We start from the raw sequence: 17,939 nt of genomic DNA, 5'->3' as shown, positions 1-17,939 counted from the left end.
TTTCAGGGAGGATACCTGACAGGCATTTCTTTGGACACTCATATAGAAAATGTCACATCTGGCATGACAGCTGTGGTTGTCCAGCTGTTGAGGAAGGTGTTGAGGATGAACTGGCAGGCTGTGATATATACTTGCCAATTGGCAGGCATTAGCCACTACCTTCTCATTGAGGAAAGTGGCCAGCTACTACTCTAATGTCAGAGAGAGGAGAAAAATAGGGATCCTTCCTCCTGGCTGTGCTGGTGGGATGTGTGTATATTTTGCACAAAAAAATTTGAGGCAGTGCCTGATAAATATTAAATTTGAAAGCACAATGTAGGGTCCAGTTCTGGGAAGAATTGGGAAGTAGGTGGTTTCCTTTTGTGTCCCCAAGCTTTCTCTTCAGGACTTTGTTCTCTTTGGAGAACCTGGATGTTCAGACTCCCACTGGGCATTTTGCTAAAATGCATTTTTGCTCTTCTCATTATGATCAAAGCCCTCTCTAGGATCTTTTATTTGTATTGAGGCATTAATTACTGACAAAAGCTTTAAATATGACCCCTCTCAGAATTGTTGGCATCTTGGCAATTATCAGAGTCTTAAGGTAAAACCCAGAAACCTGACTGAGGTTATTTGCCCAAGAGGTTGGGCAAAATTGGCGGTCATAGGATGCTTTTTGGAACACTCCTGAATTACCATATCAGTGGTTGACTGCTCCCCTTAGGAGGAAAGATAGGCTTTGCTCTACTCCTTTCTGTGCCTGAGGCCAAGCAAGTATATGATGTACCTGAACAGCATTCCTTAAAGTCAAATGCTATATGGGTTTGAATGGGAGAGGAAAGCAGGGAGGAGAAAGGCAACTGTAATATGACTAGAAGTCCTAAAGGTACTTTCCTCAAGCTTTCTTGAGGCAACAATCACTTTGATTCCACATTCACAGCTTCCACTTGATGCTGCGACTGAGCTCATATTTTAGGCTGTTTTTATATTTTTAAAGCACTTTTCTCCCACATCTCTGTCATTTGATCCTCCTTACAATCCTATGAGGTGGTTAGGGAAGCTAGTCTTACTCATTAAAATGCATGAGTGTGTGCATGCCTGTGTGCGTGTGTGAATGTGCGTGCATGTGTGCGTGAGCGTGCATGCGTGCGTGCGTGTGTGTGTGTGTGTGTGTCTGTGTCTGCGTCTGTGTCTGTGTACCAGACTTGGAGTTAGGAAAAGCTGGACTTAAACTCCTCCTCAGGTACTTACTAGCTATGTGACTCTGTACAAGTCACTCAGCTACCTCAGTTTCCTCATCAATAAAATGGGAATAATGATATTATTTACCTCACAGTGTTGTGAGAAAAAATGGTATTTCATATATATATATATGTATATTCACATATAATGAGACATAAGATCTCATTCTATATAAACATGCTTTCGTTATATAATACGACTATTAGAAATAACTCTATATGCTACAATTGTGTAGCATATATAAGTAGGTACTGCAGCCATGCAGGGTGTGTATAATTCTATACTATATCCTATACAACGTACATAAGCTATAACTAGTTATGCCTATCTACTTCATACTAGAACAATGAATATATTCTCATTCCATATAATGATACATATCGTATTTATATAACTATGTAAACTGCTTCTCTATGTAACTATATACATGGTATGTTCAGTATGTGTACTATACACAATATATACTACATATGATACACTATGTGTAGCATATATAGTTATATATATTTATTACATTGCATGTGTATAATACTTTCCAAACTTTAAAGTGTAATGTAAATATACCTATTATGGTCTACCTGTACTTGTATTTGGTGTGTGTAGATAGATGGATAGAGAGATAGGAATAGATATGTACAGGCAGACATACGTATGTATACATCTGTATTGGTATAGGTGTATACGCAAGGATCAAATGAGATAATGCATATAGAACTTTATAACATTAAGTCACTATAGAAATGACATCTACATGCTTGCATGTTTTACATATACATACATGTTAGAAAAAATTCATCTGTAGATTATGGGAAATTAAAATTAATTGTGTTTGTGGCATTTTTGGGCGATAATTTTATGGCATTCCTATGGCAATCCTTGGAGGAAAGGAAAGGGTGATGGTTATAAAACTAGAAGGAAGAACCATTGCCTAACATTTTTGTGTACTAATATATGTGTGTGTGTGTATATTTATGTATATATATATATATATATATCTACATATACATGTATTATCTAAGCCCAGAGTCACTTAGCATACGAACAATAAGATTGTCAATGCTAGTTATACATGCATCTCTCTTGTGTGATAGGGTGAGGGGTATCTTTCTGCACCTGTGATTTTGTGTAGCTTGGACTGGGCAGACTGAAGAGGAGCCCTGTGGGAACACACACAAACCAGAATTTTACATCCGTTTACATAGCACACATAAACAATTTAATCTTTCTCTTTTCTCTCCGGTACAAACCTGACGACAAACCCGACATCAGCACTGGGTTGCCACAAGCCATTCGCTTTCTTCCTTCGCTCTGTGGGGTTGTAGTTTTGAGATCTCCTGATATGTTCATTGGTTACAGACTCACGTCACATCCCCAGGAGTTTACGTGGGGCAGGCTACTGTGTTTACCATCCCTAGTTGGTATTTGGAATTCTCGTGTCATCAGGGGGCCCTGTCTACGCATACAAGCCAGAAGAAAGGCCAGATGTATCCAAGAAAACATGATGAGTTCGTGGCCATTGAAAATGAATATCAGTGCCAGGAAAGTGAGGGGCCTATGGAAACCTTCACTAATTACAAAAAGAGCGGAGTATCAGAACATTAAACTGTGTACACCAACATTCCAGCAGAGTGTCAGAAATCTTCGCTAGGAGAGACGCTTCCCCAGAACACTGGGGAAGTGTTCTGATTTAATGCCTGTTTCCAACCCCAGCTGCACTGTGTCTGGGGAAACTGTCCAGGTTTCAGGGAACAGCCCTCAAAAACTGCTTCCCCTACCTTCAGCTATTGCTGGCCTCCCCTCTTGGTGGCCCAGATATGGACTTGTTAGTAGGCTACGCTACTTCATTCATTTTATTTGGTCAATGTCATTAGTAGTTGGGAGTATTTTAATATAGCAAGGGATTTCATTCAATAGGTCACTGCTGAGAGGTCAGTGGTAGAAGAAGCCCTGTATTAAAAACCAAAAGGTTGGGTTCAAATCCTGGCTCTGGATGAACATTGTAGCTTTTCTGAGTCTCAGCTTCTTCATTTGTAAAATGGGAGCATTAATACTTGCAGGCCTACTTCATATAATCTTTGCTTTGAAAAAAAAACTCCATGAAAACTAGAAAGCATTACATAAATATATTATTAATTCAACAACTTTTCATTAAGCACCTATTATATAAAGGCAACATGCAGCAAGACAATGGATAGAGAGCTAGCATTATACATGTTTGTGCCTAATTATAGGGAGAAAAAAAGAAAAAATACATGATATATGTATACATATATATATAAATTTATTACTTATTTTGTATTATGTATTTAAAAGGAATAGCAAATTGTACGTGATAGATTTGCAGTTTCATGTGCAATCATCTTTTTATTATTCTACTATGTTATAGAAATGCTTATTTTATTTCATAAATTAAAAATAAAGGAAATGAAATTTAAAAAACACGTAAGATCTGGAATCAAATTCCACCTCTAGCATGTGATCTGGGACAAGTTTGTTAATCTTTTTGTAATCCAGGAAGCTCTGTAAGGGAGTTGAGTGGGGTTTATACACCTCAATAGAGGGAATTTTCACCTCAGTAGTTTCCTATAACAATTAAATCATTACCTCCTCCCCCCAAAAGAATATGCCAAACATGAGTGAAATGGTAAAGAAGACACAAGGACAAAGAATATTTGCTCCCTACCTGCGGGAAGCTTACATTTAGGAAAATTAGTTTAGGTTTATGAAAATTAATATGATGATCTAGATATCTAAATCTTGTTCTGAATTTTTTTAACATTGAGAAGAACACTAGAAGCTTTTGGACTCTGCAACAGAGTAATAAATAATGAAGAAAAACTTGTGTTAGAAAGAAAGAAATGATAATTTTTCATGTTTTTGTGAGATTCCAATACTAACTCCTCTGTATCTCCTGACTGCTTGGTTAGGACTGATTTGTCCTTTATAATGGTTAGATTTCTGTTAGTATGTATCATGCTGCAGGGAAGTCCAAACAAGAAGAAAATGAATTAGGTAATAAATGGATCTTCCCCTAGACACTCTCAGTTATGGACTCTCATCATTTCCTCCTTTTTTGGACTTTCAGTCTTTGAGTATTCCTTCCTCTTTTTCTCTCACTCTCCTTAGGGATGCTGGCAGTCTGTGTGGAGTGTGCACAGAAGATGGGACTTTCCGTCAATACGTTCACTCTGCTTCTTCACGCCGTGTGTGCGACTCTTCAGGTTACTGGACTCCCGAGGAGGCAGTAGGTAAAAATGAGCAGCTTCTCACTCTTTGCCCTGTGCCAGGCAATGGCAAAACCATACCACTGGTCCTTGAGATAAGCAGGAGAGTACGACAGTGGGTTGGAATTAGTCTTAATTTGGGACAAAACACTTCACATCCTTGGCCTGTTTCTTCCTTTATGAATCTAAGTGATATAAGGATAAGTAGGTTATTGGATATCAGATCTTTTTGGTAATTGGCACACAATTGCAACTGCTTTGAAAAACTGGTTGTGGAGATTATTTTGATGTCCTAAGGGACAGTGATAGAGGGCAAGAATGGTTCCTCTCATTGTCTAAGAAAGGCAATAGGGTAGTAGTTCCCAAAAAGTAATTTTAGATGGGCACATAGAATTGTGTATCATTAACTGTTGGTTAAACATTGTGTCCTATTATATTGTTATATATTGTTATATTACATTTTATTTGTTCTATTATGCTTTAAGAAATATAAGACATTTTGACCTGGACAGTGGAGGGAACACCCAGTGTGCAAACTCCCTCTGAATGGAGAGATTAAGTAATTTTCCTTGGACAGTGCAGATAGTATATGTCAATGGTAGGTCTTGAAACAAGGTCTTCCTGACTCCAAGGCTGGCTTTCTATCCAATATGAAATACTATAATATACTCAATATAATATGTAGTTGTTTAAATGAATGTAACTATATAATATTTAACACAAATAATAAACATATCTATGAGACAGCCTGACCCACAAAACAGTGTCGCCCTACTTCTTAGTCATTTGTTTCAGGAAGGTAATGGAAAACACATTAATGGGGGACACTCTTACGTTGGAGGGAGTCAATGGGGATGAACTAGGTGTTCCAAACTGTTCGTTCTGATCTAAGGTATTTATGAGTCTATTAACTGGGAACTAGCTGTACTTGAGACATAACTTAAACCAGGCTCCCTAAAGACTGAAAGTATTTCGGTCGCTTTTGTGATCCCCCCTCCCCACTTCACTCACATATACACTAGCACACATTAGCTCACTTTACAAAGGGCATCTTTTTCTTTTCCCAAAGGAGAATAATTAAAAAAAGATTCATAATTTTTTCTTCAATATTTTTCTGAATCCTTCTCCCCAAAGGGAGATATTACTGGTGGTCTCTTTATCATCACATCAGCAGCATCATTACATCATCACTATTACCATCAGCATTATCATCATTATCGTATTTTTATAATTCATAAAGAACCACTGTGCCATTTGTTACTGGGGACACCACTGGTAGAGATATAGTTCCCTTTTGATAGGCATAATCTGAGATCATGTAGAGAAAAATTGAGGCTAATAGGTCCAAGAGTTTAAAGTGTTCTAAAAATTGTCACTTTTTATATTCAAGAGAAAAGAACCTTGAAGAAGGCAGGATGAGGTAAAAGCCTTGACTGACTGTATATAATATCCTAAATCAGAGTTTTCTGGGAAGGATGGAAAAAGGAACATCAGCTCTGCACTGGCGCAGTATCTGAATAATTCAGATTGGCATTTCATGAAAGACCATTTTTCTGTAGCAAACAGTTTGTCCTGTGCTAGTGTTTTAGGACCTGTTTCATTCTCTGGCCCTTTATTTATCTTTGAATTCTTGTAAAAAAATTCAAAGTTCTTCATGGTCTTCACACCAAGAGGTAAGAGTAAGGAAGAATTCTGAATTCTAATGCCTGTTGAGTGGTATGGGACAAAGCACTTTAGTTTGCTAGGCTTCCCTTTTAGTCTCCAAAATGTGCATTTATTAAGTACTTGCTATATACCAGGCATAGTATTAAACATTGGGGATAAAAATACAAGCCAACAAGACAGCCCCTACCCACAAGCAACTTATATTCTAAAAGAGAAAGACACATCATGAGGGGGAGATGGTAAGGGAGGGGTACATACATAGGGTAAGTCTACCGGCAAAGAAATGGAGGTCTGGAAAGTGAGTTGAGCTGGGCCTCCCATGAAATGGCAATCACAGCTAGAGAGTCTTCTACCCAGTCAGGAAAGCAAGTTCCAGGGGAGAAGGATCTCCAGGTGAGGCAAGATTTCTGACCTCTAAGAATGACGTTCCTCCTAAACCTGGCTTCAGCTAAGTAAAGATCAATAGTGCTACTTTCTGGTTTGCTGGTCTCTAGAACCATGACTTAGTACTTTTAAAAATGTCTTAAAACACTTTACCCACTTCTTTGAAAAGGTAGGGGAACTATGGGCATGGAATTCATTTATTGAATTATTGGTTAGTTTTGATTAGTTTTTAAAAAATATTTGTTGTCATAAAGGATGGCTCTCTACATAGGGAACTCCCAGATGAGTAAGCTCCATCTAGCAATATAAGATAGTACCATTTATACAACTTACGTACAGACTTTTAGAGTTTCCTAGAGCCTTGAGCAGCTAGGTTGCCCAGTGGCTAGAGCACTGGCTCTGACTCCAGGAAGATCTGAGTTCAAATCTGGCCTCAGATCCTTACTTGCTGTGTGATCCTGGGCAAGTCACTTAACCCTGTTTACCTCAGTTTCCTCATATGTAAAATTAGCTGGAGAAAGAAATGTTGAATCTCTCCAGTGTCTTTGCCAAGAAAATCCCCCAAAGGAGTCACAAAGTTGGACATGACTGAAATGACTCAACAAGAACAATAAGAGCATTGGGAGGTTAAGTATCTTGCCCAGAATCACACAACAGTATATAAGATACTACTTGAACACCTTGAACTTTGGTCATGGCTTGGGGAAGCACTCCATCTATGACACCATGCCTACCATGTATATTCCTGCATAGGTGGAGGGGATACTAACACTGACACATAGACCTATTAGAGTACTGGCCTAGATTTAAGGTTATGTTCTACAGTCATAGAATGACCTCCTATCCTTGTTTCATTAGCACTGTGATCTGACCAAACACACTAACATGTCAGAGCAACGTTTAACACAAGTACAGGATTTTATTCTTTACCTTTTGTTTGTTGCTCCACCCTCTCACTGTCTTTTCCTAGGGCCCCCAGATGTGGACCAACCCTGTGAGCCAAGCTTACAGGCCTGGAGTCCAGAACTCCATCTGTACCATATGAACATGACCGTCCCCTGTCCAGCAGAAGGCTGTAGCCTGGAGCTGCTCTTCCTCCATCCAGTCCATGCAGATAGCCTTACACTGTGGATCACCTACCTCTCTATGGATTCCTCCCAGGCTCTCTTTGACTTGGAGGTCTTAATGGAAAACCATAAGTCTATTCACCTGGGACCCTTGGACACCTTCTGTGATACTCCCCTCACTGTCAAACTCAATGTTAAATGGAAGGTCTCAGGAGTGAAGGTCTACACATTTGATGAGAGGATGGAAATTGATGCAGCTCTCCTTACCTCTAAGCCTCATAGCCCACTGTGCTCGGGCTGCAGGCCTGTCAAGTACCAGATCCTTCGGGATCCCCCATTTAAAAGCAACTCCCCTGTCATGGTAGCACACCGTCATCGAAAATTCACTGACAAGTGAGTTGGAAAACTGTCTTGGAGTTATTCTAGTGTTTCCAGTGGAATTATGGTTTTCTTTCTTTAGGAATTTTTAAATACCTACTATATTCTAGGGGGCTATGCTAAATACTGGGGAAACAAACACTGCTATGTGTTAAATTCTGGAGAAACAAAGTCGAGAGTGAACCAGTAAATGCTCTCAAGGAGCTTACGTTGAATTCAAAATGAATTTATTAAGTGTCTCCTATGTACTAATTCTGAGGAACAAAAGACAGTCCCAGACCCCAAGGAATTTATACTGTACTAAGTGGGACAAAAGGAATATATAGACAAGAAAATAGATGGTAAATCTAGATGGTAAATGTGGTTTCAGAAGAGAAGACTGTTAGCTTTCTTGGAGGGGATGGTATTTAAACTGAGTTTTGAAGGAAGCTTGGGATTCTAAAAAGAGGAAGAGCATTCTAGGCATGTGGATAGCTTAGATTAAGGCAAAGAAATAGGAGGTTAAATGCCTTGTGTGAGAAACAGCTAGTGGCTAAATTGGACTGAAATATAGACTGCATAGAGGAGAATAATATGTTATAAGACTGGAAAGTTAGATTGGAACCATACTGGAAAAATCTTCAAAAGGGAAAACAAAGAGAAGAGTTTGGCTTTTTGTCTTAAAGACAAGGGGCAGCCTCCTTCTTGAGGAGGGAAGTGGCATGGTCAGATCTGTGCATTAGGAATATTGATTTGTATGTAAGTAACGTGGAGGCAGCTTGGAAAGGAGAGAGCCATGAGGCAGGGAGGTCATTTAGGAGGTTATTGCTGCAGGAGCCTGGGTAAAAGAGGACAAAGACTGTATTGCTATTGTGTTCTTGTGAGTAGAGAGAAGGGAAAGAAAGCAAGATACATTTTCCCAAAAAAATCAATGAGACTTGACAATAAGTTGGATGTGGGGAGTAAGGGAAAGTGAAAAGTTAAGAATGACTCTGAGGTTGTGAACATGGATAATTAGAAGTATGATGATCCCCTCAATGGAAATTAGGGAAGTTTGAAAGAGGGCATCATTTTGGGGACTTAATAAGAATCTGTTTGGACATGTTAAGATTAAGACATCTACAGTCATCATCCACTTGGAGAAACCCAGTATCTGTTTGGTTATATTGGACTGTATTCAGGAAAAAGAAGAGGGCTGGTTATATAGATATGGGAGTCATCTGAAAAGATATGTAATTAAACCCCTGGCAGTTCATGAGATGACTAAGATAGAGACTGGATAGAAGACATAGCACAGAGCCCTGGAATGCATTCATATATAGAGTTGGAGAAAAAGTTGATTATTCTGCAAATGGCACTGTATTGGCCAGATGTATAGGTGAAAAAACAAAAAGTAGTATCACGTAAATTCAAGATATTATAGGTTTCTATTTGAAGAAGGGGAACAGCATTATCAAATGCTGCAGAGAATTTAAGAATATTGGGTATTGAGAAAAAACTATAGAATTTGGCAGTTACGAGATGACTGATAACCTTAGAGAGCAGTTTAAGTTGAATGTTGAAGAAGAAGCCAGATTGTAGAGGTTTAAAAAGTGAGTGTTCTAGGAGTTCAGCCATGAAATGGAAAAGAGATTTAGGTCAATAGTTTGAGGAGATAGTAGACTTAAATGAAGGTTTTTTGTTTGTTAGCTTTCTACAATGCCATAGATTTTGGCATATTTGTAAGTAGTAGAGAATGAGTCTAAGGATAGATTTAAAATTGAAGGGAAAAGGTTTAGACCAAAAAGAAAAGTTTCCAGTGATAGGCTTCCAGGGAAGATGGAAGGGGATGAGACCAAAGATACAAGTTGAAGGGCTGGTATTGTCAGGAAAAAGGACTACCACTACCTCTGTAGTAGTAGTAGTAGTATAGGAAGACTGTAGTATAGGAAGACAGAGATGGATCATGACATTGAGGTGACTTGAAGTATAAAGTTGGGGAGGAAAGGGAGCTTTGTGCTGGATAACCTCAATTTTTTTGATGTAATATTTGGTAAATTGTTCTACTAGGGAAGACCTTCTTCTATTAGGGAAAATTGTATAGGTAGTTTGAGGAGAAGGGAGAAAATCTGGAATAGATGTTTAGTAGAGTAGAATAGAATGGCAATTTGGGAAAATAGTAAAAGGACTGTTGTTCAGGAATGTGTCCTGTAGAAGATTTGGCCAGCACAATCATGTGACTTTCTCCATTTGCATTCAGCAGCATGGGTGTAAGATTTGAGAAAGTGGATGGATGGTGGGAACATTTGTAGTTGATAAAGAGATCAAGGATCTGCTTGAACTTTTTTGTCCCTGATTGAAGATGCAGTAGAGTGAAGGTCATGGACATAATAATGATAATAATAATACTTCAGTACTTTAGGGTCTTTTTTGTGTAAATTCGATATAAGTGTGGCAGAGTTGCACAAAGTTGTCAGCCTCACTTTCTCCTCCAGAGTCATCATAGTACAGTGGCAAGACAGAGTCAAGATGGCTGGTGATGCCTCAGGATGTGGTGGATGACCTTGGTGTCTTTGGTGTCTAACCAAGCTTGAAGCACTCCATATCACTTGTTTCAACTGCCTTCATAGCCTTTGGAACAATTATTCTCATTTACCCATTCCACCAGAGGAAGTCTTCACATGCTTAGGGTAGGCACCCTGCTAACTCACCAATGAGTTTGAGACCCCTTGGTTACCCTCAACGTGGTTAGGGTGTAGGGTGTGTTCAGGAAAGATCAGTACCTCTGGAATGATGGCTGCCAAACCCTTTTCGGGGCTATTTCCACCTTTGGTGTCCACCTGTTCCACCCAACTCTCACCTTGTGGTTCCAAAAAACTGCAGCATGCACAGCTGCCACACCCCAGTAAACTCTTTTTGCAGGAGGGTCAACTTTAAGGTATGCAAAGAGCTTTACATATAGAATGTCATTTGAGCCTCACAGTAATGAGGTAGGGAAATAGCATCCGCTCACATTGTTGTGTTCATCCTTTGTTGCCAAAGAAGGTCATGCCATCAGAGAAATGAAGACATGACTTGCACTTGACTTGTTTTGAGTGAGGGAGGGCTGTGCAGGTCACCAGCCTCACTTCTCCTCCAGAGCCATCTGATTGCAGTGACCAGATATTCATCAGGATGACTGGAGATGATCCAGGATGCCTGGGAGACCTTGGCCCCTTTAGGTCAAGGTCTATGCAGGTACTCGCTTAGGGTGAGGTAACACCCATTAATTGAATAGGCCTATTTAGGAAGTAGCCAGGGTATGGCCCCTTTAATGAGGGCAAGAAAAAAAAAAAGACATCAGGCTGGGAGGGAAACAGTAACAGTTTCTATTGATATTTAGTCTTAAGCCAGGAGGGTCCAGAGGAGCCTTTAGGCAGAGGCCCAGTGGTGTCTGAGCTTTAGAGTGTAGTAGGTTTCAGGTTTGGGGAAAGGATGGGAAAGGCAGGGCAGGGCAGGGCAGGGCAGGGTAGGGCAGGGCAAGGAAAGGAAAGGAAAGGAAAGGAAAAAGGGGAAAGGAAAGGGAAGGGAAGGGAAGGGAAAGGAAGGGAGATACTGTCCACTCGGATAAATAAATAAATATTAGCCATGAAGTAAATACAATACAATTTCACTTGGGAGTGGGGGAGAGCACTTAGCAAGGGAGATCATGAAAAGGCTTGTCTAGGTGTTGATACTTGAACTGAAGGAAGCTTGAAGAAAGCTAAGATTTTGAAGAAGCAGAGATGACAGTAAAGTGCATTCCAATCACACAGCCTTTACAAAGGCATGACATTAGAGATAAAATATCTCTGTATCTGACAGGGAAAAGTTAGGTAGGTGACAATTGCACAGACTGCTGAGTAAGCGAAATTTATTTAAGAAACCACCAAACTCCTCTTACTATATCTCATTCACCACAAACTTGTAGACTGCTTAATGCAGTGAGAATGTCTTTTGGCTGTCAGTCTACCTAAGGAAAGGTCATGATATGCTCATTCATACTGAGGTTGAAAGAGCTAATAATGTTAAAAATAGCACATTTCAATAACCATTAATGAAAGAGCTACTATGTACAAATATCTTTGCTGAGACTAAGGAGGATTCAATGTTGAATAAGCCTCTGGCCTTCCCTCAAGGAATTTGTAGTCATATTGGAAAGATACAGAAATGACTATGATATTAGGCAATTTATGATAAAGGTGTGAGAGATACAAAGTGTTGTGAATGAGGTTTATGACAATAAGGTTTAATATGTTCCTTCTCAAGTACTGATTTATAAACAAAGGATAAAAAATAATTGTCTAGATGAAGAACATTGGGCATCATAGAACATCTTCTAGAACATAGACTTCTTCTGTGCGTGTATTCGTCCTTTGTTGCCAAAGAAGACCAAGCCATCAGAGAAATAATGACATGACTTGCACTTGACTTTGTTTTGAGTGAGGGAGGGCTGTGCAGGTCACCAGCCTCACTTCTCCTCCAGAGCCATCTGATTCTGGTGACCATATATTCATCAGGATGACTGGAGATGACCCAGGATGAGGCAATTGGGTTGTGATTTACCCAAGGTCACATAGCTAGTGAGTGTCAAGTGTCTGAGGTGAGATTTGAACTCAAGTCCTTCTGACTTCTGCCCTAGTGCTCTATCCACTGCAACACCTACCTGCCCTAACTTCTTCTAGAATATAGGAGAGTGGTATAGTAGGGTAAGCCAATGATCCTGAACACTTACCTGGTAGCATACTATAAGGAAGCTACCTTGTCTTTATAAGACTTTTCTTGGGAAATAGTCATGTGGAGTAGTGTAGCAGTCCTCTGGTTGGCCTTGTTGCCTCAAATATCTCCTAGCTCTAATCTGTCTTCCAGGAGATCTTCTTAAATTGCAGGTCGAATATACACCTTTTACTCAATAAACTCCAATGACTCCCTGTTACCTCTGGGCTCAAATACAAAATCCTCTGTTTAACTTTTAAAGCCCTTCACCCTCTGAGCCTATCCTGGCTTTCGATTCCTCTTACACATTTTATGGCCCTCTGCCATCTAACAATACTGTCCTCATTGCTGATCCTCACAAAGGACTTTTCTATCTCCCTACTACAGTCATTTTCACTCACTGATCCCTCCCCCCATGCCTGGAATTCTCTCCCTCTTTCTCTCTACCTCCTGGATTCCCTTGTTTTCTTCAAATCTTAGCTGCTCACCATTCTCACCCCACTTCTGCAAAAAAACTTTTCCTCGAGCTTCTTAGATCTTTCCTCTAAGTTGTGTCCGATTTTCCTATACAGTAATACTGTCTTGTATGTACATAGTGGTTTACATGTTGTTTTCCTCCACTAGAATATGAGTTCCTTGAGAGCAGGGACTGTTTTTGGTTTTCTTTTTATCCTGAAAGCTTAGCAAAGCTCCTGTAAGTGATTAATAAATGCCTGTGGACTTTACTTGCCTTGAAAGTGAAAGAAAGTTGGTTATTTGACCTATTCAAAGAAGTACAAAGAAAAAACTAAAAGAAGAACAAAGTTAATCCCTAGTACCATAGCTGCGATCATCCCAGTTGCTTCTAAGATTCCTCAAATCAGTTCCTTTTCCCACTATCAGATAGGTGATACAGTGGATAGGCCACCAAGCCTGGAATGTGGAAGAATTGACTTCAGATCTGACCTTGGATGTTTCTTAGATTTGTGATCCTGCTAAGTTACTCAATCTGCCTCAGTTTCCTCATCTCTAAAATGGGGGTAATAATACTCTCATTGTTATGAGGACAAAAGGAGATCATCTTTTTATCTTAGGTACTATGTGCATTCTAGCTATATTTATGAGGTACTTATGTACCTTCTTAATATATCTCTATACTAAAACATTTGCAAAGGACAAGAGTACATTCAATTCTTTCACTCATTTAACCTTGACTCTGTACATACCATATATATATGGGGCAGTCTGGAAGGGAGTAGGCAAAGAAGAATGTAAATATATACATGACAAGAGTCCATAGTCCTAAAGAGTTTAATTCTAGTAGAGGACACAAGACATGTACACAAATAACCATAATATTTGTTGTAGTAAGAAAACATGACAAGTACCACAAAGGAGACACAAAGTTTCTATAAGGGTCATGGGAGATTTTGAGAGTAAAGACAGTTTCACTCTTTGTATTTGTTTCTCCAGCACCTAGCATCGTATCTGATGTAAAGGAAGCCATTAATGTTTGTTGATTAATTGCATGGAAAGAACAATTCTCTCAAGGGACTGGTGTGTGGGGAGGTGGGTAACAGGAAAACCTTCATGGAGAGGGTTGGATTTGATTTTAGTTTTAAAGGATGGATAGGGTTTGGACAGACAGACATGGAGGTGGAGAAAGTTTTTCCAAGTAGACAGAACAATGTGACCAGAGGCATGAAAGGGGAAAGGGGTAGGGATTAGAATGCATATTTGGGGAATAATGCTCTGGTCCAATTTGATTGGAACAAAGGGTACATTAAGAGGAATAGTAGAAATTCAGGCCAGATTACTATAATTATGAATATCAGGCTAAAGAAATAATGATTTATTCAGTAGGTAATGGGGGAGCCATTGAAACTTTGGAGCTATCATTAGTCCCATGTTTAATGATGGTAACTCTAGCAGTGGTGTGAAGGTTGAAAGACTAGAAGGGGAGAGTGTGTGTCTCTTTGTACTATCCTAGAGGCTCCTTTCAATGATTCCTCTTTGGTTTTGACAGGGAAGTTACACCTGGTCTGGTGTATCAATACCAAATTCAAGCTGCAGCTGGCACAGAACTGGGAGAAGCCTCTCCTCCTCTGATCCATATCCATGGCAAACCCTACTGTGGGGATGGGCAGGTGACAGAGTGAGTACTCTTTTCAGTAGGAACTTATGAGCAAAGATGATTACATTATGAAGGACTCAGCCCAAAGTTTGGGTTTTGACTTATTGTGTGAAATTGGGGTAGAGTAAGAAATGTCAGCCTTTTTAGTTAATCATAGATTCTCGGAATCCAGAGCTTAAATAGGAATCTTCGATGGGAAACACAGTCCACATCCCTCTAGATTTTGGCAGTTGGTCTGAGTTCCTCACTTTATGGTAACTCCACGTTATTGGAATCAGTGGTTACTGGTCAGTGACTCAAAGAGGCACCTAAGTGGGAGAGAAGGAGATGAATTGTAAGCTTCTACTTGAACATGACCTGAGAACCAACATATTGGCAGGATAGTATATTAGAAAGATCATTGAACTATATTCCAGGGTTGGCTCTGCCACTAACTAGCTGAGTTACCTAATAGCTAGTGAGAAACTCAGGGGAAGAGAGTGTACCATCACATTGCCTTAGAAATAGAAATATTTGTTCTTGTAAACTCCTCGATTCTATGTTATTGTATTTTGTTTTGTTTTGCTTCTCCCATAGTTACCTAATAAAGCTCCTTTTGAAATGTCAAACTTATCTTTGCTAAATTGAAGGAGTAAGGATTTCTTTTTTCCATACTAGACTTTCTTGCAGATCTTGAGAAAATGAGTAATGGGATTATCCCTAGAGGCCAAGGTGTAGTGATGGTTATTATAGGGGCCACATCAGTCCTCAGACGTTCTGGGAGTTGGATTTATCAGAAAGGTGAAAATTCATGATCCAAGACCCCAGGGTGGAATTGTGAATTCTGTTCCTCTCCTATCTGGGATATTTCCTAAAGTCATAGAGATGTCTTCCACCATAAAATGTCCCAGGGGAATTGGATTAACCTCTGGGCTCTATAGTGGTAGATGGCTCGATATTTCCGTTTCACAATTGTAAAACCAAAAGAGTATCGTAAGGACTTAATAGAAGGGTCTTGCAAACATGGTGAAATAATTAAACCCTTGGAAGAGAGTACTACAAAAGCCTTGTGATCAGAGCAGTTCATAAAGTTGTAGAACATCTTGGCAAAGGATTAACAGTGTCTTTGTCAAATTGTGTAGCATTTTCTTCTATACATAACATTATTATTGGCTAGAAAATGCTCAGTACCTCAGAATCATCTACTATTCTGTGCTCCTATCATTATGTAGTGACATGTCAAGAGTCTTGTGGCTCTTGTGGGATGGTGATGCACTTGCACAGACTGAAGAGTCAGGGACTAACACGACTTTCTGGAAAACATCTAATATTCTAGAATGACATTTTCAATGAGCAATGAAAAGTCAGTTACAATTTGCCTTTTGTGGCCAAAAAAAAGTTGCACAAATGGAACAACCCTACAGAAGTTATAGCTGCTTTTTAGTAGTTGGCCCATCATGACTTGAATATTCCATATGATATGTGGGAGGAACATCAAGAATATTGATGTAGTCACCTAATCAGATGGCATTTCAGTGTTACTTAAAAAAAAAAACCAACTCCCCATTGAATTCCAGTTAAATTAAACGAGGTAGAACTTTTTTGAATTCTCTGTGCATTTATTGTCTGCTAATCTTATGATCAGACTGTCACTAGAGCATAGTACCACATTTGGTATCCTCCAAAGCATTATTAAGTTCAATGAAGTATTGGGAAATCTCAGGGGCCAAATAAACAGTGATGCCATAAGTCTCTCCCTACTTCAAGTCATATTCTGTTTGGCTATGAAAGTCATCTTCCTAGAGCACAGTTATCTATTGTATCACCTCCCTCCTCAATCAACTTCATTACCTCCCTATCACCTTCAGATCAAATATAAAGTACTCTGGCATTCAAAGCCCTTTATAAGCACCACCTCCCCTCCACCACACAGCTTTCCAGTCTCCTTTATACCTAACTCCCCACCCCTTCTCATACTTGACCGTTCAATATTATTGACTTTCTTGTAGTTCCTTAAATAAATCACTCCATCTCCTGACTCTGGACATTTGTCTACAATGTCATAATTGTGTAAGTGGCTCTGCTCATTTTATATCAGTTCATACAAGTCTCCCCAAGTTTCTCTAAAACTGTTCCTTTCATCATTCCTTACAGCAGAATACTATCCAATATAATTCATATACCATAGTTCGTTCAGCTCTGTCTCACTTGAGAATCACCTTCTTAGTTCCCAGTTCTTTGCATAGATAGTCTACTTTTGTCAGACCTCATCAGGAGTGTTATTTTCAGTTCTGAGATCATAGTTTTGAAGGATATTGATAAACTGGAGAACATCCAGAGAAGGATAACCAAGATGGAGAAATGCTTTGACCCCATGTCATGTGAGACTCATTTGAAGATATTTAGCCTGGGGAAGAAAAAACTAAGGGGAGAACATGATAGTATCTTCAAGTATTTGAAGGACTGTTACTTGGAGGACTGGTTAGATTCATTCTGTCTGGCCCATGAGCGAACAACCACAAGCACTGGATGGAAATGACAAAGAAGAAAATTTAGCTTTGATGTCAAGACAAAATTCCTAATTTTTAGGACTTGCTCAGAGTCATAGAACTTGGCAGTATGAACAAGCTTGCCACCATGGTCTCCTGATTTTTGCTTAGTTTGTTTAAATACATCATAGATTTTTTAAAGTTTATAGAAGTTTTGTTGATTTTTACAAACTATTTTAACATACAGAGATAATAATTTTAAGTTATGGAACTGGATAAAGCTCCCATAACAGGACAAGTAACATACTTTAACTTGCTTCATCACAAAGACAAAGGGAAACTCACCATTTCTCACTCCTTCTCTCTAGAAGTCTGGGAGAAGAATGTGACGATGGGGATTTGCTTGATGGAGACGGCTGCTCTCGAAAATGTGAGAAGGAAAAAGGCTTCAACTGTGTTGGTGAGTCTGGGACATTGTCCTTGGGGCTGTTTTTAGATGTATTTCCTTATGTCAGTGGAAATGGATCATTTTCCCATTCTTGTTACTATTGCTTAGCCATTTGTTGAGGAGGAGCACAATTGTTCATCCATGTTATTTATGGCAGCATTATTGTATTTGAGTACGACAAAAACTATAATTTGAATAGTTTTCATGTAGTGTTAATTTACTTTATAAACAATAGACACTATGTTGTGTGTTGTACAAAAAATATGCTTGCTATGCTCT

At 39.2% G+C, this 17,939-nt stretch overlaps 1 protein-coding gene across 1 annotated transcript in view; it reads left to right on the top strand.

Moving 5' to 3' along the window:
- Positions 1-17,939, top strand: part of PAPPA2 (pappalysin 2) — a 371,731-nt gene that overhangs the window by 140,192 nt on the left and 213,600 nt on the right. The window contains exons 6-9 of the mRNA XM_072648561.1: positions 4,348-4,469; positions 7,465-7,954; positions 14,637-14,765; positions 17,581-17,672. Of these exons, the coding sequence (XP_072504662.1) occupies positions 4,348-4,469; positions 7,465-7,954; positions 14,637-14,765; positions 17,581-17,672 (833 nt within the window). The remainder of the gene's footprint in view (positions 1-4,347; positions 4,470-7,464; positions 7,955-14,636; positions 14,766-17,580; positions 17,673-17,939) is intronic.

The sequence above is a fragment of the Notamacropus eugenii genome, chromosome 2 (genome assembly GCF_028372415.1).
Source record: "Notamacropus eugenii isolate mMacEug1 chromosome 2, mMacEug1.pri_v2, whole genome shotgun sequence".
Lineage (NCBI taxonomy): Eukaryota > Metazoa > Chordata > Mammalia > Diprotodontia > Macropodidae > Notamacropus > Notamacropus eugenii.
This window is presented reverse-complemented; position numbering and strand designations above follow the sequence as displayed.